The sequence below is a fragment of the Callospermophilus lateralis genome, chromosome 14 (genome assembly GCF_048772815.1).
Source record: "Callospermophilus lateralis isolate mCalLat2 chromosome 14, mCalLat2.hap1, whole genome shotgun sequence".
In the NCBI taxonomy this organism is placed as follows: domain Eukaryota; kingdom Metazoa; phylum Chordata; class Mammalia; order Rodentia; family Sciuridae; genus Callospermophilus; species Callospermophilus lateralis.
The window spans coordinates 58933293-58956792 of record NC_135318.1 but is presented as its reverse complement, the minus strand read 5'-3'; the positions used below and the strand labels follow the sequence as shown (position 1 = coordinate 58956792).

Sequence of the window (23500 nt, the reverse complement as noted above, 5' to 3'; positions counted from 1 at the left end):
GAACTTGAAGATATGTCAGAAGTTACCCAAACTGACATAAAAAGAGAAAAAAAAGTGAAGGCTGGGATGTAGCTTATTTAGTGGTAAAGTGCTGGCATAGCATGTGTGAGGCCGTGGGTTCAGTTTTCAGCATTGCAAAAATAAAAATGGAGTGGAGGGGGTGGGGGGAAAGAAGGAGAAGGAAGAAATGAAGTACCCAAGATCCTTGGAGCAATTTTAAACAGTAAATCCAAGAAGGAAAAAACCAAGAGATGAGGGAAGTAGAAATTTTGAGAGATAATGGCCATAAGAACAAACAAAAGTATTTAAAGCCTCATATTCAAACTGTTGAAAAGGAAAGGCAAAGAGAATCCTTGGAAGGCATTCAAGAAAATAAACATTCAATGCAGGTATACTAATAACAATACAGCAGAGTTTTTGTTTGAAACGTGTAAGCCAGAGAAAATAGAGTGACATCCTCAAAGTGCTTTAAAAAAAAAAAAAAATCTAGGGTGAATTCTGTAGACAGGAAAATAATTTTCAAAAATGAAAGCAGAGTAAATTTTTTCAGCTAAAAAACAACTGAAAAGTTTGTTAAAATACTTAAAATACTTTCTAGCATAAAGTCAATATTATTTGCTACTGTTACCAGTATCATTGCTATTATTTTATTATCATTATTACTGCAAGCACCACTGGCACTCCGTTTGCCAAATCAATTCTACTTGGCATGACTAACCTTGATACTTATTTTCCAGTTCCACTGAAGTCGATGACATGATTCGTAAATCTACAAACCTGTTGCTAACCAGGACTCTGAGCAACTCTCTGCAGAATGTCATTAAAAGGAAGAATATTGGGCTTACTGAGGTAAAGCATCTCTTAGTGAAGGTAGCCAAGACAATATGTGAAAAGATGTCCCAAGCTCCGGGCCTCATGTGTGAATTAATTATCACTTTCTAAATGGTTTAATTATCTTCTTTATAATAGGTTCCTTATAGCGAAAGTACAAAATGAAATTTGTTCTTTGGTTACTTTTGAGAAATCCATTATTTTTTTCTAAAAGGTTGCTTCTTCCTCATTTTCATTAGATTAACTGGTTTTCCTTTCTGATGTTCTTAGAATGGTTTTGTATAAGTTGCTATTGATTATAATTTTTGTTTTCAGTTGACAACAAATTCCTATTCAAATGAATTGCAGTGCATTTACAACATAGACTATGAAATCACATTTCACCTGCTTTAATTATTTTTGCCAAGGACAATGGTACTCAATGGTCCTTGCTTCATGACTAACTCAGCTTTTGTTTTTGTGGTATTTCATATATATGAATGGTAAAGAAATCTATTAGCATATAGTGTTTGGCTAAAGGACTGGGGCTTTGAGTTTGAGGAAATGTGAGAGAAAGACAATAGTTAATACTCTCCCATAATGGGAGAAGGAATGTTGTACTTACATTGGGAACAATACCTTGGCAAACTGAAGATTTGGTTCATAGATGGATAATTTCAAAATTTAGAAAGATACGAAGTTTCTTTTCTCTTGGAGACCCAGGATTATGTGGTGCCCTCAACCTGTCATCCTCTGAAGCATAGTGCCAAAAGTGGGAGCTTGGAGAAATTTTCTTTTCCACAGGAAAAGGGAAAGGCTGTTGGCCATCTGTTATACCTATGGAGGTGTGTATTTTCAATGTCAGTTGCTCCAGGAAAAATTGACATTTTAAAATATATTCTGTCAAAGAGTATGGTGAGACTCAGCAAATGGTTAATGATACTGACCTATAGGTAAAGACAGCTGGAAACCAGGTGAGCATCTACTTCTGATTTTGGAGTGACTTTCTTTCTTTTGGTTAAGATTTTAAAAATGTTACAAGGTGGGACATTGGCAGTGATTGAGCTCCACTTACAACAGCCTGGTTTTTTTTTTTTTTTTTTTTTTTTTTTAAATTAGTCAAGATTTAAGATACTTATCTCATTTTTCTAGAGTTTCCTTTTACCTCCCCTGGTGTAGAAATGTCAGTTATTGCCTTTATACATGTGAACATGGGCTAACTTCTTTTTATAATCAGGCCTAAAAAAAAGGAAAGTTAGGAGTAAGATTTAGAAAATTCTTGTGTTTTGGTAAACTGTACTGTTTTCATTTTTTCAGTCTCTAATAGGAAAAGAAGTCTATAATTTATTTTGTTAATTATCTCTTCACTGTAACTCTTAGTATGTGTGTGTATGTGGGTGTGTGTTTCTGGTGCTAGGGATGGAATGCAGGGCCTCATGCATGGTGGGCAGCACTTTATCACTGAGCTACATCCCCAGACCTTTAACTCAAAAACTCTAATCATGCCATTTATTTTAGCAGTTTCTTTAAATCCATTTCAAAACAAGTAGACTAGCAAAGACATGGTCTGATACAAACACTTTGGGCCTCAGTAGATTCTTGAGTTTTGTTGTAGCTTTGTCATTAGTTTACTGTGACATCTTAAGAGAAAGGCCTATCTCAAACAGCTGGGGTTTTCCTAGTCCAATTGTCCTTTACAAGGACATTATTCAAATCCGATGATGATAGGAAGAAGCGGTTAGAGCTTCGCAAGGAAAAACCACATTATAATTTTTGACAGTCTTTCATGGAATGCTAATAGTTATTCCTAAGTCTTTGGATGTTTTTTTAGGCAAATGTACTTTCATCAGCATGATCTGTGCATGTGATTGAAGGAACAATTCACACAAATTAATTTCTTTTGCCTATTATCAAGGTATATAATGTATAGACACACACACATCAAGGGTTTTTTTCCTTACCAACCAGAAGATCTTTGAAGAGTTATACCATTTACCTCTGGAAAGAGAAGACATTGTATACTTAAAAGTAAACTAAAGTGATTTCACATCTGGAATCATCATCATAATAGGTAACATTTGTGGAGCAGTTTATATTCTTCAAAGCCCACTCACAAATACAATTTCATTTAGTATAGTAACATTTGAAGAGGCTTGGCATGTGTTATTATTCCCATTTTATAGAAGGCATAATTAAAGTTCAGGGAGATTTCCCCTGAGGTCATACATCTAGCAAAATAGGAGAAATGAGACATAAATCTGGGTTATTTTTTTCCAAGAGGTTCCCTTTTACTCAATTGAACTACCTTTCATATTGATTTAATTATTTCATCCTAACAAAGATAGAGATTTTACTGGAAGTATATAGCATCCTGGAAATTTTTTAATTAGAAAAATTTGGTTTCTAGTTAGAAAATCTACTCAAATAATGGAATTATTATAAGCATACAAAACTCATGAAATCCTGATAAGGACATGAGATAATTTTCTTAAAACTTTGAAGTTCCTGTTAAGCTAATGTCTGTCTATCTGGAAATCTTGTTTTGGGATTACATGATATCTTGAAATCTCATCTTTTCTTTTTCTGACTATATGGTCTATTCTTTTTCTGTCTCCACACTGGCTTCTTGCTGTGTGTGTGTGTGTGTCTGTCTCCTTTGCTTTCCCATGTTGAGCCAACTCAACATTAGAACTCACTCTCAAATTTCATGTCATTCTCTCTAGTTGACTCAGCAACTACAGCTATTTTCCTAGACCTGTTTCTTCTAGGTCTGTGGAAATAGAAGTCGAGGTCTGCTTTAGAGGGGATGTCCTAATGTGGATATCCTGTGTTCCCATTCTGGTCCTCCCCTGAATAGCTGTATTCTTGGGCAAAATACTTGACTTTCTGTCTTAAAATGGGGATAATAGCATATATTTCATAGGATTATTGTGAGGATTAAATAAGCATGCTAAATACTTAGAACAGTGTCTGGGTCATTGTGAAGTAGTCAGTGGTTGTCATTGTAAAGAGGTCTGGGTAGGCAGTGATTGTCTAGCCTAGTAGAAAAATGGACATTTTTGATTAAGAGATGTTGAAACATGAGAAAAAAATCTTATTAAGATATAATAAAATAATCCATATCAATAAGTTCTGTGGAATTATCTATATTTTATATCTAATACTTCATTATTTATATTTAGTTATTAAGAATACATTTACTATTTCTTTGGCATAACCCTGGTGTTATTATCTCAATTTTCAGATAATGAAAGATTATGAATATGAAGAACTTTAAGGCCAAACAGCCATTAAGAAATTTGAAATAAGTTTTCTTTTGGAATATGATTTGAAATAAGCTTTAAAAAAGAATTCTAATCCTTAGGTTTTTTTTTCATTCTACATTAATTTCAAAATATAAGTATGATGGAGAGAAATGAAACAATACAGTTTAATACTCTTAGAATATAATAGTTGTGCAGGGCACAGTGGTGCATGCCTGTAATCCTTGTAGTTCAGGAAGCTGAGACAGGAGGATCATGAGTTCAAAGCCAGACGCAGCAAAAGTGAGGTACTAAGCAACTCAGTGAGACCCTGTCTCTAAATAAAATACAAAATAGGGGTAGGGATGTGGTTTAGTAGTCGAATACCCCTGAGTACCAAAAAAATCCCCAGTACCCACCCCCCCCCCCGCAAAAAAAAAGAAAGAAAAAATAGTTGCAATTAAAGGAAAGTTTTAACATGAATCAAAGGAAATCCTGCTTCTATATTAATAGAAAACTTTAAGATATAAATTGAATTAAAAAGAATTTAAGTAATATAGATAATGGGAAAATAATATATTTAAGTCACTACTCAAATGTCATTTCCTTAAAAGAGTCCTTCCTTAGTCTATTCCCTATTTCAAGATAGCTAAGAACTAGCAGAACCATTTAATTCCTTACTCTTACTTTTATTCACAGTGCCTATTATAGTATAAACATTATATTAAATGTTTATGTGTATATGTGTTTATTGTCATCTTTATGAAGCCAGATACTTTGCATACAGTTGTATATAGCAGTATCCAAAGTCCTTGACACATTTTAGGCTCTTAATTGACAAAAAGAGAGAAGAAAGAAAATACATAGTTTGGTTCTTAAGGTAAAGTTAAAAATGTTCAGAGTTCCTATTAATGATACTGTATTGGGTATTTATATTTATTTATAATAGTGTCCCAAGAGACCTGAAGAAATGACCAATGCTTTGCCTTTATGCTTTGTTTTCTGTGTAATTCAGATTGATGACTATATGGCTCTTTCCTCTTATTTCTCACCTACCATTTACCTCCAGTCCGTATTAATAGCAGTGTTATTAGTTATTAGTTTTATACTTAAGTCTGGTTAAATAAAACTTTGTATTCAACCTTGGAATTCAGAATCAGTAGGTCTATGTATCTTAATATTTTCGATGTTTTAGTCTTTCATATGGTAGTTGACACAGCTTTTTGTACCTTGGTTGTGGTGAGAAGGAGATAAAATCCCTTGAAGTCTTAGGGGTAACTCATTTTTGTGAGAGCCAGTATTTCTTTTTAAGTCTTTCCTTTTGTAGATCCAGCAGTTTGGAGGCATTAGTGGCATGTGAATTCTTATTTTCTTGCTTTGGGTTGAATCTCTTGAAGCTTCAGTGTACTGATTTTCTGCTTTTGAAAACAGACAAAAAGCAGTACTAATATAAGCAGATGTGTATACTCCCGGAGTGAGTTACATTTAGGAATGCAAACCTTGGAATTCAGGGATTAGATTTAGATGTTGAAGATGATGATTCTTTTTTTTTCTGGAGTCTTTCAAGAATAGAACATCTGTCATTGTGGTTCAGGTTCTACTGGGCTCTTTGTAGCAGGATTTGAGGAGATGTGGTCTCCAGAATGTAGTCCATCTCTTTCTCAGTGGATCTTCCTTGGTACAAGGAAAGTAGGAGGTTGGGTGGGAGAATTCCAACTCCTAATGGTTTTTAACTTAAGTGACTTCTGTCAAAGTTGTGAGAGATGATTTTTCTTTATAATATTTTCTTATTCTGGTTGGTTCTATAGAACTTGCTATGAGAGAGAACCATCATCTGCAGTCCTTTTTATTTTTTATTTAGAGACAGGGTCTTGTTAAGTTTCTTAGAGTTTTGCTAAGTTGTTGAGGCCTGCTTTGAACTCATGATCCCTTTGAGAGTACCTAATTTGTTGTTAGTTCTGTGTCTTTGAAACAATGTTAAGGACAGTTTGGATTGGGAATTAGGGGTTAAAAATATCATCGAAGGAGCACAAACTTGGATGAAAGTTGATATCTGAAATTGCTTCATTTCATCTTTAAGTTCAAAATTATCTCCCAAACATCTGACTTTATATTTGTAAATGCCCTTGTAAGGATCATGGTAACTGTCATTCAGGAGTAGAGATCACTTAGAGCTCATTAATAGACACTATTCCCTCTGAAAATGACATGGTATCTTCTGTAATCCTAGAGTGTTTTAATAGTCTATTCTGTGCTCAGCAATGAAACATTTCAAAGTGACTGACAGCCAATTGATGTTATTCATGGTGATCTTTTTGTGTTGACAGATCTCTAAAAACTCATGGGAAATTACTACTGTACCCAGTGAAGCTGCCTCCTTTTTTTTTTTTTAAACTGCCAATATTCTACAAAACAGGACAATTTTCTCTTTGCTGCTGATTTTTATTTCAATAACATGACATGATTCTTCCTTATTATTAGAATTTCTTTTGATAGTCAGAATGTGTTCCCTATAGATAATGTTAATTTTAAAATAGAAATTCTCCAAATTAACTCTCTTACTTTTCTACCTTCCATATCAAGACAACCTTGCCAGTAGCCCTTTTCCTACTCAGGAAGAAGTATTATTTAATTTAGACAATGTAAATATTTTTAAATGCTTTTTGTCCTTCACTAAAGGTGAAAGATGGAAAGGATAAGGGTGATGAATTGCTTATTTTGGTGGGTGTTTTTCCTAGAGCACTGAAAAGCTAAAAGTCTGATATTTTGGTTAATATTATAGAAAATAGCAGTCATGTGTTCAAAACTCAGAAGTCTTCAGATTTATATTTTGGATGAATGGAAAGTGGCTGCTGATACATAGGCCCTTGTCTGATGAGTTATGGGGAATAACTCAGTGGTCTAGACGTCACTGTTGCCCTAACTTTTCATCTAAGAGAATTTGCTGGAACTGCATCTCTTTGTCTTTGCCCTTTGTCACTGTGTTTCAAATGTAGCAGTTTTCCTAAGACTTTCAGGCTGATCTTTAAAGAGGAAGGGTACTCTTTTTCCTTAATTCAACTCATTACTTTGTAAAGCATGATTGTTATGAGTTGACAAGTTTTTCTTTGTTTGTTTGTTTGTTTGTTTTTTGGTACTGGGGCTTGAACCCAGGGGCACTCAACCACTGAGCCACATCTGCAGTTCTTTTTATTTTTTATTTAGAGACAAGGTCTTGTTACGTTTCTTAGGGCTTTGCTAAGTTGTTGAGGCCTGCTTTGAACTCATGATCTCTTTGAGAGTAAACTGAATGGTATAGCCCTGGGCTGGGTATTGTGGAGGAGATCTGAATGTACTTTCTGATTATAGTCTTACTCATTTTTGTTTACCCATTCCACAGCATGACACAATGATTTTATCAAAGTATAATTCCAATTTTTAAACAGTGTTTTGAAGTATCATTTATAATATGTGTAGTGCCTCCTTCATCTTTTGTTCTAATTTCTCCCTTGTATCATCTTTCCACTCTCCCCCTTGCTCAGTATTTCACTAAACTAAAAGATGGCCTAAATCAGCCCATAGAGTCAGACTCTGAACCTCTCTGTACCTGCTGCCAGATGTAATCTTGTGAAAATGAAAAGTTAAATGTAGAAAGGAGAGACCAAAAAGATTCCATTCTTTTAGACTATAGGGAATATGAAAAGTACAATAGTTTCATAGTTAAGAAATAAATAGTAGGTACCCCTCCTCCTCTCTCTTTCTTCCTTTCTTTCAGTGGAGAGTAGAAGAAAAGTATGGAGCTGTCTGGTTGATGGCAAACCCCAAATCTAACATATGAACCCAATTTACACAAGCATGTAGTATCCTCAGTCTGCCATCTTATGCTTATGCTAAAAGGCACTGCTATAAGTTGTTTAGATGAGTCTATAATTTAAAAGTTGATGACTTGGGATTTGAGTATTGATTCCAGATTAAGTATTGATTCCAGTTAAGTGATTAATAAAAAAATCATTTTCATTGCTGTTACAGTAAAATGGAAGTAATAATTATATGCATTGGACCTACTTCTTCAGGTTTATGGGAAAACAATGTAAGAAAGTAAATTGTGAAGTTTTTTACAACTTTAATTTTATATAGAAATAATAATTCTTCTTCCTCATCCTCCTCTACAACGAATCCACTGAGGATGATTTTTATCTTACCAGTACTGCCTTTTCCTTCTCCTTCTTCCTGCTCCCTTACTCCTATTTTTCTTCTCCTCATTATTAGTCTTTTTCCTCTTCTTCCTTTTGGTGCTGGGGATTGAAACCAGGGCCTTGCTCAAGATAAGCATGCACGTGGCCACTAAGATATACTCCACCCCCGATATCATCGTTGTCTTCTTCTTTTTTTTTTTTTAATTCTGTTTGTTGTACTTGACAACAGAATGCATTCAATTCATTTTACACATATAGAGCACAACTTTTCACATCTCTGGTTCTAAATAAAGTATATTCACACCATTCATGTCTTCATACATGTACTTATGGTAATGATGTTCATCTCATTTTTCAAGATCAATAATTTGTCAAGTGATTTAGTCCCCTGGTTTCTCTGACTTTAATGCCCATGATCTTTCCTTCCTAAACTAAAGTTATTTCTTAATATACTGCAATCTATTCTAACATCTATCTGTTCATCATGCCTAATTTTGAAACTTCTCATTGCTATTTCAGTTATTCTTATTCGTTTAGTGGGATCTCATTCATTAATTCTTTGGGCAATTATTTATTTGCAGGCACTATGTTAGAATAGCAGCTTTTTTTTTCTCAGACTAGCTTTTTTAAAACAGAAGAAAACTGTGTTAAGAATAGAGTGACAAGTATTGCTAAAATGCAGAGAAATACAAAATGTTTTGGGAGGTCAGAGAAGGCATTGTGGAGAAGGTACGATATAAGCCCATGCTACACCTAACCCTTTACAGGATGGCCTCTGCCACAGGCCATTCATTTGTTTTGTATCAGTGTATGAATATTGGGTCATTCTGTCTGGTGGCAGATATTCAAGTTACTTATGCTTATTGTCTTCTAGCTTGTCCAAATTATTATAAATACAACACACTTGGAGAAATCCTGTAAGTACTTGGAAGAATTCATCACCAATATCACTAATGTGCTTCCAGAAACAGTCCACACCACCAAGCTCTATGGCACCACAACTTTTAAGGTGAGAGATTGTTTAGTATTATGGAAATGTTCTAGTGTACATAGTCTGGAGCATTCGATTAACACGGCTTTGTTTTCTCAGGATAATTTATAATATGCTTTTGAGAATAAGTACTTATAAAGGGTTTTGTTTTCCTTCTTTATTTTCTTTGAAAAACAAATATCTGTGTTAGTTTTTGGTGTTTAAACTAAACTAACACAAAACAAAACACACCCCAAACCAGAACTAACCAAACAAAACTAAAAATATACAACTGTGTCCTCTAAACCCTTCCTTCTTTGTGTTTTGTGTAGGAAAATGACTGTTTCCTAAGTTGACTCCCTCACACCCAAGAAGTCTAAATTGTGATCTAAATAATCCTCGTTATGGCTGACATCAACATTATTAAAAATTTCTCCTTAGCTGTTCACTTCTCTCTGGTTCTGATTTTGAAAACTCCTAATTTTTTGTGAGGAATTTCTCTCTGTTATTATTAGAGTTAGCATTTTTATAATTATTTTACAAGGTCATATCTTTAGTTTTGATCCATCGTTGGATCAAATGGGAAAACTGACATTATTGTAGAGAAGAAAGACTATTGGTAGATAAGTTTCTGGAGGATAAAAGCTTTAAGTGAAAGAATCCTAATTAATTCTTTTATGTTGCCATGTGAGCTTAAAATAGGTATTAAGCAGAACAAGTAATAGGGCAATGTGGATTCTAACATAAAGACTAACCTATGTGGTTTGAGATTTTTGTTATTATTATTCAATTGTTTTCTTGTTTTAAACAAGTTCTGTTGCCCTTTTGAAATCTAGACATTGATAACTAGATATATAGTAGTAGAGATGAGACCAGGATTTATATTCCCTAATGTGTATTTATTTTGATTTTCTTTTTACATTTTTTGATACCTACTTGTTGATAGTATGTGCAAGAGAAGAAATCAAATTTAGTTCATACTGTTATTGTATGAGAGTACAACCAGTTGATAAGAAAAAAGTACAGTTTTGAAATATAAAATAATTTTTGTGGATGATGTGATTAAGTTAGTGACTAGTTTGAGTTATATGTTCATTTGGTGATCATAGATTGTTTTATATTACTAATAAACTTACTTAAAATTTAATATATGACATATTATCTTCATGTCATTCTGTTCAAGTTGTTCAGTAAAGTCTAATTATTCCTTGGTCTTCATAAGGGATTAGTACCAGGATGCCCCATAGATGCCAGAATTTTTGAGACGATCAATCTTTTATATAAATGGTTGAAGTATTTCATTTGCATATAGCTTATACAAATCCTCCAGGATACTTTAAATCATCTGGAGATTATCTATAATGTCTTATATAATGTAAATGCTACAAAAGTAGTTGTTATACTGTATTGTTCAGAGATTAATGATAAGAAAAAAATCTGTATATTTTTAGTATGAATGAATTTTCTTTCTCATATTTTCAACATTGAATCCACAGATGTGAGCCTCTAGATACAGAGGGCTGACCATACTAAACATTGATTCTCTTTTTAATAAAGAAAAGAATTAGAATGGGATAGTCATTTATATTTGTCTATCCTATGGAGAATATGTTGTATTTACTAGTACTCTTTCCCCAACCTATCTCAATTTTTTATTTTATTTTATGTCTTTTCAAATAGTGTTCAGAAATCCTCTCAAAGAATGGTTTGTGTGTTTTGTTATGGCTCCAACGTTTAAAATGCTGAGGGAAATGACAGCTAGACAGGAAGCCATAGGGGTTGAAAAGCCAGTTAAATACTTATTAAAGGAGAAGTTCTGGAGCCACTAAAGGTCATGTTGACAGTGCCTATTGGAAACACTGATTGCTTAAAACACATTGAAAGTTTATTTTTACCAGGGTTGTTTCAGACTAGCTAACCCAGAACTCAATATAAACATGGCAATTATAACAGTTACATGTTGTGTATTTTCCTAAGCTACTGTTTCCAGAAAACTTTCCCTACCAGATGGAAACCTTTATGCTGGAAAAGGGGTAGTGAGAATTAGAAGGTTTTCAAGGTATTTTCTTGCAGAGTTCCCACTTGTTTGTGCCTTGTGTGACATAATCCAGCTGGCATCCTCAGGTTTCCTTGTTCATAAGATTTTCCTCACTTTATTACATCTTCTTAGAATGAAGATATTTATTAACTTACAACATCATTAATATTGCTTGCATAATTACCATGTGACCTATAGTAGATTCTTGGGGAAAGAAAACAAAAGTACTTCATCCCTGGACTTATAGTTTATGATCTACAGGTAAGAAAACACTACATTTTATGAAGAAGTATGCAAAAACACTACAATAAAACCCAAAATGCACTCATTCCCTTATTTAGTCAGTAAATTTTTGTAAAGTATACCTCGATGCCAGGCAATTTCATAGACACCAACAAAATAAATGAGTCTCCTGACTTTACAGTAGTTATTTTTAATGAATTATATATGATAAAGAAATTTAATATAGTTTCAGGTAATAATAAAAACTCGGAAAAAATAAATGAACCAAATAACATAAAAAGTTGAGCCATTTGGATTTCTTGTGGTTATGCATTCCAGTCAAGGAGAATTGTACAGTGGTAGGTATAAGGGGTCAGTCTGTGGCATATCTAGTACTTGTGCAGGTGGTAAGAGATGAAGTAGTAAGGAGTCAGATGATTTCTGATATTCTAGACCATAATAAAAACTTTATATATTTTTTAAATGAGATGTAAAGTCATTATAAGTTTGGTGAGGATGGCGATCTGATTTATCTTTTGTTGGTTAAGCCTGGTTATCATATGGAAAATAAATACTTTGTAAGTCAGTAAGAGTAGAAAAAGAGAGCTTGGGTTGGAGGCCATTGCAGTAATCCACTAAGAGTTAGTGGTCACTTGGACTAGCGTAGTAGCATTTGAGGTGCTAAGAAACATTTTCAAAGGTAAGTAGAGATAGCAGGTCTTGTTGCTGAGTTGAATGTTGTTTTTTAAGAGAAGTCAAAGATAATTCCAAGATGGTTGAATGTTGGTACTATTCATTGAGATGGGAGTCTTTTATTATTCTTTATGAGAATAGTAGATTTGGAGAATGGAGGTAGAATCAAGACTTTCGTGTTTGACATATTAAGCTTGATTTATTTAGTTGTGATCTTCAATGAGGTGTTTTACTGATAGGATAAAATCTCATAACAGGAGATAAAAATTTAGAATTTATCAGTATAAAGATGTATTCAGTGCCTTGGGATTGACTTTTTTCTGGGAATTGGACATACAGAGACAAAAGTTGTGAGGATTAACTCCATAGGTCTTCAACAGTGATACACCCAGAAGAGGGGAATTCCACAAAGAAAGGGAAAAAAGAAGGAAAGAAGAAATAAGTAAATCACAGTTGTTCAATAGGCAGAATGAGAAGAAATTACCCAGAAGAGTTTGTGTAACTCTGCTCTAGTAAATTTGAGGTCCTATAGAATATGTAACTAAAAGTGATTAAAAAATATTTGGAAAACCTAAATTTGACGAGTAACCAAGTAAGAAATGAAAACATCGTCAAAGACTTTAAAATCAGGCAAGGTTCAGATGATTTTAACAGTGAATTCATTTAAGACTCCCAAGAAACAGATAATTGCTATATAACAAACTATTCAGATCATAGGAAAAGAAGAAATGTATTTTAGTTCTTCAAACTCAGCACAAAATGATTCAAAATACAGAGATACCACAAAACATAATGTGAACCATTAAATATTGCTGTAAAAATCAGAAATAAAAATCAAACAAAAAGTGTATACCAAAAAAATGAGGGATTAAAGTAGTTTAGGAATGCAAGGATACATAGAACTAGGAAATTATTTAAAATCATTCCCTGCTTTAAAAGATCAAATGAGAAAAACAGTTTGAAAGATATAAGAGGTATTTTATATGTCAACATCTATTCCTACCAATTCTTTCTATCTATAAGTGACAAATCCAGAAGGCAGGAAATCAGTAAAGATATAGTTGAACTGAATTCAACTAGATTTAATTGATATTTATAGAATATTTTGTCTAACAACAGCAGAATACACATCCTTCCTAAGCTCATACAGAACACTGACCAAGACAGACCATGTTCTGGACAATGCAACACTCTTTAAAAATTTGTTTAGGAAATAGGGGCTGGGGTTGTGGCTCAGTGGTAGAGTGCTCACCTAGCATGTGCGAGACCCTGGGTTTAATCCTTAGCACCACATAAAAACAAATAAATAAAATAAAGGTATTGTGTCCAACTTCATCTAAGTAAATAAATAAATAAATAAAGTTTTTTTAGGAAGTAGAAATTGTAACAAAATTTGTTCTCAGACCACATGGAATTAAACTAGAAATCAATAACAGTACAATAACTAGGAAATCTCAAAATGTTGGGAGATTAAATAACGTATTCCAAGGGAAAAATGTGTTTAAGGAAAAATATGTCATGAGGAATTAAAAAATATTTTGTTCCAAATAAAAATGAAAGTACAATTCATCTATATTCATGGAATATAGTACAAGTATTGGGTGGAGGAAAATTTGTAGCATTAATAGCATATATTACAAAATAAAGAAAAATCTGGATTCAATAATCTAAGGTTCTACTTTAGAAAATTAGATAAAAAAGAATAAATTAAATCCAAAATAAAGCAAAAGAAAAAAAGGAAATAATAAAACTAAGAGCACAAATTAATTAAAATGATCTAAAAAAGTGAAACAAGGTCAAAAGCTGGTTGTTAGAAAAATATCAATAAAACTATTTATTTATATTTGAATCAGTTAACCAAGAAAAAAGAGAGAAAACCAATTATTAATACTAATATAAGTGAAAGAGAAACTATTGTTACCAATCCCATCCATGCTCATTAAAATAATAATAAATGAATATTTTGAACAATTCCTTACATCTTGAAAACCCACATGAAGTAGATAAATTCTAACTTAAAAGACATTGTGTTAACTTGCTGTTACAGTAACAAAATACCTCAGATAATCAACTTAAAAAAGGAAAGATTTATTTTGACTCATAGTTTTGGAGATTTCAGTCCATGACTAATTGGTCCCATTGCTTTGGGCTTGTGCTGGTATGTACATCACGGAGGAAGTGTTTTGGGGTGGAAGCTGCTCATCTTATGGTGACTGGGGAGTGAAAAAGAGAGAGAGGAAGAGGCTAGGGTCCCAATGTGTCTTTTAAGGGTACATCCTCAGTGACTTCTTTAAACTATGCCCCACCTCCAAAGGTTCTATCCTTCCCAATACCACCATAGGCTGGGGACCAAGCATTTAACACTTAGGCCTTTAGGATACGTACGTTGAAGATCCGAATTGCAGTAGACACAGTGTACTTAAGTGTGCATAGGGAGAAAGATCTGAACATCTTTTTTTTTTTTTTTTTTAAGAGAGAATGAGAGAGGAGAGAGAGAGAGAGAGAGAGAGAGAGAGAGAGAATTTTTTTTTAATATTTATTTTTTAGTTATCGGTGGATAAAACATCTTTGTTTGTATGTGGTGCTGAGGATCGAACCCGGGCCGCACGCATGCCAGGCGAGCGCGCTACCGCTTGAGCCACATCCCCAGCCCCTGAACATCTTTTTTATCTCTTAAAGAAATTGGATAAATAATTAATGACCCTGATAAAACTGAAGACAGCAGGACCAGTAGACTTACTGGTGAATTCTGCCAAAAGAAGAAATTACATGAATTCTTTACACTGTTTTCCAGAAAATAGCAGCAGAAAAAAACCCTTCCTGACTTATTTTATGAGGCTAGCAGCACCAAAATATAAAAAATGGATTTTATAACAAAGAAAAACTATAGAATAATATTTTTTATGGTCATGGGTACTAAAATCTTTAAAAAAACAGCAACAAATCTACAATGTATAAAAGGAAGCATATACCACAACTAAGAGAAATTCATTCAAGGTCTGCAAGGCTGGTTCAACATTCAAAAATAAACAATGTAATTAATTATATTAATATTAACAGACTAAATCAGAAAAAATATATACAATTATATAAATGGATGCCAAAAAAGTGCCCAATCATGGTAAAGACTTTCAGCAAATTAGAATAGAGGAGGAATTTTCTCCACTTGATAAAGAACAAGGACAAAAAAACCTAAAGCTAACATATTTAGGATGAGATACTAGGTGTTTTCCTACTAAGCTCAAGAACTACCGGTCCTCCTAAACCACTCTTATTTAACATCCAATAAAATAAGAAAAGTAAATCAAAGATATACAGATTATTTCCAATAACATGGTTGCCGACGTAGATCATCCCAAAGAAATTACAGACTAACTGAAGGTACTAATTATAGCAAGATTAAGGACACAAAGTCAATATACAAAAGTCAGTTGCTTTCCTTTATATTTACAGTGAACAACTGGAATTTGTAATTAAAACATTACCATTTATATTAGCACCAAGAAATAAAATACTTAGATACGAATTTAACAAAATACGTGTCTGTCTGAGGAACCTGACAAAACTCTCATGCAATAAATAAATAGATAGATAGATAAATAAATAAATAAATAAATAAATAAATAAATGGAGTTATTTTCCATGTTTCAGGGCAGGGGTACTATATATTATTGTGATCTAAATTTTTCCCATCACACTACATAGATTTAATGCAATCTCATTCAAAATTTCAGCAAATTATTTCTTTGATATTTGAAGTTTATTCAGAAAGGCAAACACCCAGAGCAGTCAACAAAATATTGAAGAAAAGCAAAGTTGGAAGACTGACACTACCTGAGTTTGAGACTTAAGAATGAAGATAGTATAGTATTAACAAAGGAATAGCTCAGCAGATCAATGCATCAGAATATTTAGCCCAGAGATAAATCCATACAGATGTAGTCAGCTCATCTTTGAGAAGGAGCAAAGGCAATTTAATGGGGAATGGAGTTTTTTCAACAAATGGTGCTGAAACAACTGGACACTTATATGCAAAAAAGAAAAAAGAAGAAAAAGGGGGAAAACCCCACCCAGATACAGATTATACATCTTTCACAAAAATATAACTTTGAATGTAAACACAAAACCATAGAATTTCTAGAAGATAGGATTAGTGATGATCTAGGTGACCTTAGGTTTGGTAATGATTTTTAGATACAATGCAAAAGACATCATACATGAAATAAAACATTGATAATTTGACTTCATTAAAATTTTCTGCTCTGGAAAAGACACTGACAAGAGAGAAAAGACAAGGCACATACTGGGAGAAAATATTTACAGAACACATATTTAGTGAAGGACTTGTATCCAAAATATACAAAGAACTCATAAAATTTAACAAGAAGAAAACAAACAAACCAATTTCAAAAAATGAAGAAAGTTCTGAACAAATTCCAAAGAAGATATGCAGATGACAAATATGTACATGAAAAGGTTTTTCACATCATATTTCATTAGGGAATTCCAAATTAAAACAAGAATGAAATACCACTACACACTGAAGAAGACATTGGCCTTGAAGTAATAGATGGCTTCATCCACAAGATATGTATCTTTTGTTTCTATGGGGGCAGGTCCTTTGAACTGACTTCTGATAGGTAATAGGGCCATGTTTCCAGTGAGTTTGGTGTTGAGGTCCATGAGAGAAGATTGGTAAGCCAGCATCTTGGCAGCACCAGGGTTTGGACCCAGAGGAGTAGGACCTAGTTTGACAGTGTCTTTTTAAAATACTCAATACAAAGAGCAAAACCCATTGTTCTGTAGACTTAAATCCCAATATTGGTTCATTAGTTGTAAAAAGTGTACAACTTTAATACAAGGTGTTTCAATAGGGGCAACTAGTGTTTGGGGTAGAGGGGAAGTTGTTACATACAAATGCTGTGCACTTTGACTAATTTTTCCTTAAACCTAAAATGCTAAAGGAATTTAAGGACAATTTAAGGTTTTCATATAAACAGTGTAAAGATGTAAGTAGAGAGGTGCTCACTGAAACTTTTTTATGTGAAAAATCTATTGAAAACTGTAAAATACTGACAAAAGAAATTGAAGGTGAGACAAATAGAAAAATATTCTGTGCTCATAGATTGGAAAAATTAATGTTATTAAGATATCTGTCCTATCCAAAGTGATCTACCAGTTCTATATGGTCCCCATCAAAATTCTGCAGAGTTTCCACAGCAATAGAATAATGAATCCTAAAATTTGTTTGGAATTACAAAAGACCTGAATAGCCAAAGCTGTCTTGAGCAAAAAACTACAAAGCTGGTGGCATCATATTATTTGATTTGGAAATCTCCTGTAGAGCTGCAGTAATCCAAATAATCTGGTACTGGCATAAAAATAGACACATAGACCAAAGTAACCAAATAGAGAACCAAGAAAATAAATCTTCACATTTATGGTAAATTGATTTTTGGCAAAGATGCCAAGAACACAAAAAGGGAAAGAATAGTCTCTTCAAGAAATGGTGCTAGAAAACCTGATTAGCCACATGTCCAAGAATAGAATTTGTCCTTATTTCACACCAAATGCAAAAATCAACCCAAAATGGATTAATGACTTAAATGTAAGAACTCGAAACTGTAAAACTACTAGAAGAAAACAGAGGAAGAACTATATGACATTGTCCCAGGCAGTGATTTTTTTCAGATATGACTATAAAATCCTGAGCAACAAAAGTGCAAATAGATGAGATTATATCAAACTTAAAGAGATCTGCACAGTCAAGGAAGCAGGGTAATGAAACAACCTATTGAATGGGAGAGTGTATTTTGAAGCCATACATCTGATAGGATATCAATATCCAAAATTTATCCATGTGTGGATAAATGTACCTGTAGTCCCAGTTACTGAGGAGACTGAAGCAGGAAGTTCAGCCTGGCCCCATCTCAAAAACAAACAAACAAACAAAAAACACTATAGTTTATAAGAAACTAAGACAATTTCATAGTAAGAAAACATATACCCCAATTTAAAAAACGAGCAAAGGACCTGAACAGTCAATTCTCAAAATAAGACTTACTGATAGCCAATAGGCATATAAAATAATGCTCAACAGATTCGCAAATCAAAACCATAATAAAATATCACCTCATACCTGGTAAAATGGCTAGTATCAATAAAACCAACAATGGGAAGTGTTGGTGAGAATATGGAGAAAAGGGAACCCTTATACACTTTTGGTGGCTATGTAAATTAGTACAGCCATTAGGGAATATATGGAGGTTCTTCCACATATTCTACCGTGTGATCCTGCAATTCCGCTATTCAATATATAATCACAGAAAATTACATCAGTGCGTTGAAGAGAGATCTGCACTCCCATGTTCATTATATACTATTCATAATAGCCAAGATATGGAATCCACCCACGTGTCCATTAGTGGGTGGATGGATAAAGAAAATTTGGTATGTATACACAATGGAATAGTATACAGCTGAAAGAAAGAAGGATATTCTTTCATTTGTGACAATTTGAATGAACGTGGAGGACATTTTGTTAAGTGAATAAAGCAGGCTTATAAAGACAAGTGATACATGATCTAACTTATGTATGGAATCTAAAGTTATTCAACTCATAGAAACAAAGAGCAAGAAGAATGTTTTTAGGGGAGGGGCAGAGGAGTGTTTGCTTAAAGATTATAAAATTTTAGTTAGATAAGAGGAATTAGGGGCTGGGGTTTTGGCTCAGTGGTAGCATGCTTGTGTGTCATGCGTGAGGCACTGGGTTCGATTCTCAGCACCACATACAAATAAATAAAATAAAGGTCCATCAACAAGTTTAAAATTTTATATATATATACATATATATATATATAAAGAGGAATTAGTTCAAGAGATCTGTTGTACAGCCTGATGACCATAGTTAAAAACAATGTATTGTGTTCTTGAAAAACTCTGGAGAGTAGATTTTAAGTGTTTTAACTACAAAAAAAGTGATAAATATGTGAGGTAATACATGTATTAATTAACTTAATGTTTATTATCTCATATATATTACTGCTTCATTTAGCTGTTCCATAATATACATATTTGAAAATGTCATGTTGTACATAATAAATGCATATGCTTTTGTCATTTAAAAATAATTTTTTAAAAATTTTGCTCTATAAGTAAACATAGTCACTACTTATGGTATGAAATTATACAAACTTTAAATAAGTGAAATCATAAGTGAGGGTACAAGTTAACCAATTAAATCCCATGTTTCAAGTCTGTGAATGTTTGATTGAGATTGACATAGATGCCCTAAAATAGGTTTGAAATAATAATCTAGAACTTATTTTTTATTATATTAATTAATGTTAATGTTATAGCTGTTAGTGTAATACAACTATGTTCTTATTGTTACATAATCATATATTATATACTATGCTAAAGTTTTTATAGGTGTTTAATATCTGAGAAAATGGGATGAAATGGATTAAAAAGAAATTGAGGAATCAGAATTTACAGGACTCCTTTTCTGACTATGAACAAAAGAATGGAGTCAAATGTGTTGCTTATCTCTCTGCTTTGGTTTGAACTGAACATTGAAGAGTAGAAAATAAGATGCGTCTAGACCTCAACTTACTTATTTCAAAGTTTATAGGCATGGAGATATCCCCAAAGCAATCAGATATATGGTTCTTGAAATAGAATGTGTTTGAAAGAGATCTATCTATATTGAAGACTGGTACTGGAAGCTGTAAGAATTAATTAGATAAGCCAGGAGCAGTGGCGCACGCCTATAATCCCAGCGGCTGAGAAGGCTGAGAAAGGAGGCTGGTGGGTTCAAAGCCAGCCTCAGCAATGTCGAGGTGCTAAGCAACTCAGTGAGACCCTGTCTCTAAATAAAATACAAAATAGGGCTGGGGATGTGGCTCAGTGGCTGAGTACCCCTGAGTTCAATCCCTAGTACCTCCCCCCACAAAAAAAGAAATAATTAGATCACTCAGAGAAAGTGAAAGAATGTATCCCCAGAGGTGTCAAAGCAAAGTCATGGGAAGGAAGAATTCTCTCTTTTCTTTAATCCCCTGCTCTCCTTGCTTCCCTTCCTCTCCCTTCTTCTCCTATTGCTGGAGATTGAACCCAGTATCTCTCGTGCTAGGCAAGTGCTCAATCACTGAGCTACATCTTCAGCCTAGGAAAACAGAATTTTTAATGGAGAATATTTAATAGAGCTAGAGTAAGTTCAAACTGGAAAATAAATATTGGATGTGGTAGCAATTAGTTAATGGGTTCCTGAATCTGTCCTTGGTGATGGATTATTAGTAATAGAATCCTCATTGTTCTGGTGTACTGCAGACTCATTTGTCCTGAAAATATTATTTCCTAGGTAAATAAATTCCGGAGTACTTCTTAGAGCATTTCATATGCTACTGTACATCATATATCTCTTAATTTATAGGGAATCTCCAATTTATGTGATTTGGGAATCCTTACTATTTGAGCATATTTTAAGATTAGTGTTACATAAAACACATTTTAGGAGACATAATGACATATTAGTCTTTTTGAAATAGATTGATAGTAAAGAAAGTCAAGAGCTATTACAATAAGTAGTGCGACAACATAGCATGAAGTTGAAACCTAGGGATACTTATAAGCAATGTAAGAAACTAGAGGATATAGAGGATAGTATTGCTAGAAGGAAGCTCTCGGAATCCCAGAAGAGTTAAAAGGGACTAGGATCCTGGAGAAGGTTTGCTTTTGAACAGAGATAAAGCAAGAAAAAGGGTACAGCTTCTGAGGGCAGTGAAGGCAGTTTGCTCATTTAGTGAAGCAAAAAAAATGTTTTCTTGCAGACCAAAAAATAAAAAATAAAATAAAAAGAAGAAAGGAAGGAGGCAAAGGATAGAAATGTCCACATTGAACTTTTGGAAAAAGAAAATATTAATGGAGACTGTGATATGAGTCAGTTTCTCAGTTGTGTAGCTCACTGAATGTAAATGTGAGATGGCTTCAAGTCATTTAAATTTCTGCCTTTTTCAAACTGGAAATGGAATTATATTTTAAATTTCATATTACTTCACAGGATGCTAGGCATGCAGCGGAAGAGGAGATTTATACCAACTTAAATCAGAAGATTGACCAGTTTCTGCAGCTGGCAGACTATGACTGGATGACAGGAGATTTAGACAACAAAGCAAGCGATTACCTTGTAGACCTCATTGCCTTTCTGCGGAGCACCTTTGCTGTATTCACGCACCTTCCTGTAAGTGACAGTGCCTCTTACTTTGCTCTTGGATACAGAAAAAAAAGTTCCTTGAGCTCTAATTTTGTGAAAGATATTAGTTTCTGATTTAACTTACTGTTTGGTATAAAAACTCACACTTTATTCATCAAACCGTAGTGATATTTTCCCTTTACTTTTACATTTTGTTTGTTTTGAAAATGATCCCTACCGTCCTGTCTTCCTATTAACTTCAGGATAATTAGTACAAAGACATAATGAAAGCCTTGGAGAAATAAAAGAGAAATATCAGAGTCAGAATTTCCATATATATATTTATTTTACTTTTAGAATCTTTTAATTTTTTTATAAATTGAAATTCTCTGATAAAATTCTTTGCTTTTTAAAATCTAATTTGTCATTATTTTCTTGAGGATCATAGTTATAATTATTATAGCAATGTGTACTAACTCATGTATTATTTATCTACATAGTAGTGGAGTTATTTCTGATTTTTTTCCTTGATTTTCTGTCATATGTTTCTGTGTCTTCCTAGTATTTTTTTGGTTGTTGTTAGACATTCCTTTACTGAATAAGTAGAAAGGGAAGGCCGGTTGTGGTTTGAGATCAGTTAGTCCACTTATGGACTGATGTGGGCTAAGTGTGGGTTGCTGATTTCCTGAATGGTTGTTTGTCCCTGTTGCTGGGTATGATTCTACTGGGCCTTTTCTAAGAGCTTGTCATGTCATCATCTCTTTAAAACCAAAGAGGATTTTAGAGATTTTTACATTTTAGAGAACCTTGTCTATTCAGCTTTCTGCCTTTTTTGGTTTTAGACAATTTGACAATTGAGAAAGGAGTATTAGCCATTCTCAGGTCAGCAATTGATAACAGGAAGAAAGTGTGGTTGTAAGTTGTCGTTGTCAATTTTCCATTCCTCCACGAAAATAGTTCTTCCTGTGGTCTGAATGTATACCCCCAAAATTCACATGTTGATACTAATGACCAATATGAGGACAACAGGAAGTGAAGCCTTGGGAGGTGGTAGATCATGAGAGTAGAGCTCTCATGAATGAGATAAATTAATTTATAGAAGAAGCTCCAGAAAAGTGGCCTTTTTCTTCCAACATGTAAGTATGCAGCATGTAGATGCCTTTCATGAAATAGCAAGTCAGCTCTCACCAGACAATGAATCCGCTAGCACCTTGATCTTGGACTTCCTAGCTTCAAGTACTGTAAGAAATCAATTTCTGTTGTTTATAAGCTACCCAGTCCATGATGCTTTGTTATTGCAGTTAGAATGAACTAAAACACTGCCTACCTGAGATTTTTCCATTTGTTAGTATTTTTCTCTGAAACACTGGGTGACTGTGAGAAATGTTTTCAAAGGCTTTGATTTAATCCTTATATTTTTCAATGATGTAGATTTGGAATGGAGCAAATGTCTTGAGAGGAAAATTGGCCATCAAAGCTCTAATGCTGGCATTCTAACTCCTTGGAACCAGCAAAAATTTAATGGTTTATTTGACCGCTAGTTGCTAGTATATACCTGGACCTAACTTCAATTCTCAGTCTGATGCCTATGCTGAGTTTTGACCAGTGCCCTCAGAGACAACTGCAGATCTTTAGCTCAGCTTTGTAAGATTCTGCCTTCTCTGCAGTTATATTCTGTTCAGCTTTAATAGTATCCTTAAAACTTTCATTTTTGGCCACATTTTTTACTGATTTACTTGTTCTTAGTAGGAAATTAGGTCATTTCATTTAGCTTAATTGTAATTCCTAAGCCAGACAACACTAGCACAAAAAACTCCACAAATTAGTCTGACAATTATGGATAATAAATAAATAATTGAAAACAATTCCCAATGTTTTAAGAAAGTAATTTAGTGCTATTCTATGGGATTTATTCCAGGAATGCCTGGATGGTTCAATGTTTTAACAATTCTATTAATATGATTTATCACATTGCTATGTGAAGGAGATAAAGTATTGATTTTATCTGATGTTTTTCTCTCGAAGCCTTTAAAATTCTATCCTCAATCTGTATACTAGGAATTTTCATTATAATGTGCCTTAATGTGGGTCTGTTTTAGTTTTGTATATTTAGGAGTCCTATAAGCCTCTTGTATTTGATTTTCCATTTCATTCTTTAGA

General features: G+C 33.5%; 1 protein-coding gene across 2 annotated transcripts in view; it reads left to right on the top strand.

Annotated features, from left to right (window-relative positions):
* Exoc6b (exocyst complex component 6B) overlaps positions 1 to 23500 on the top strand; it is a 603826-nt gene that overhangs the window by 322418 nt on the left and 257908 nt on the right. For both annotated transcript variants that reach the window (XM_076833080.1, XM_076833079.1), the window contains 3 exons: positions 738 to 849; positions 9102 to 9236; positions 21209 to 21388. In XM_076833080.1, the coding sequence (XP_076689195.1) occupies positions 738 to 849; positions 9102 to 9236; positions 21209 to 21388 (427 nt within the window). The remainder of the gene's footprint in view (positions 1 to 737; positions 850 to 9101; positions 9237 to 21208; positions 21389 to 23500) is intronic.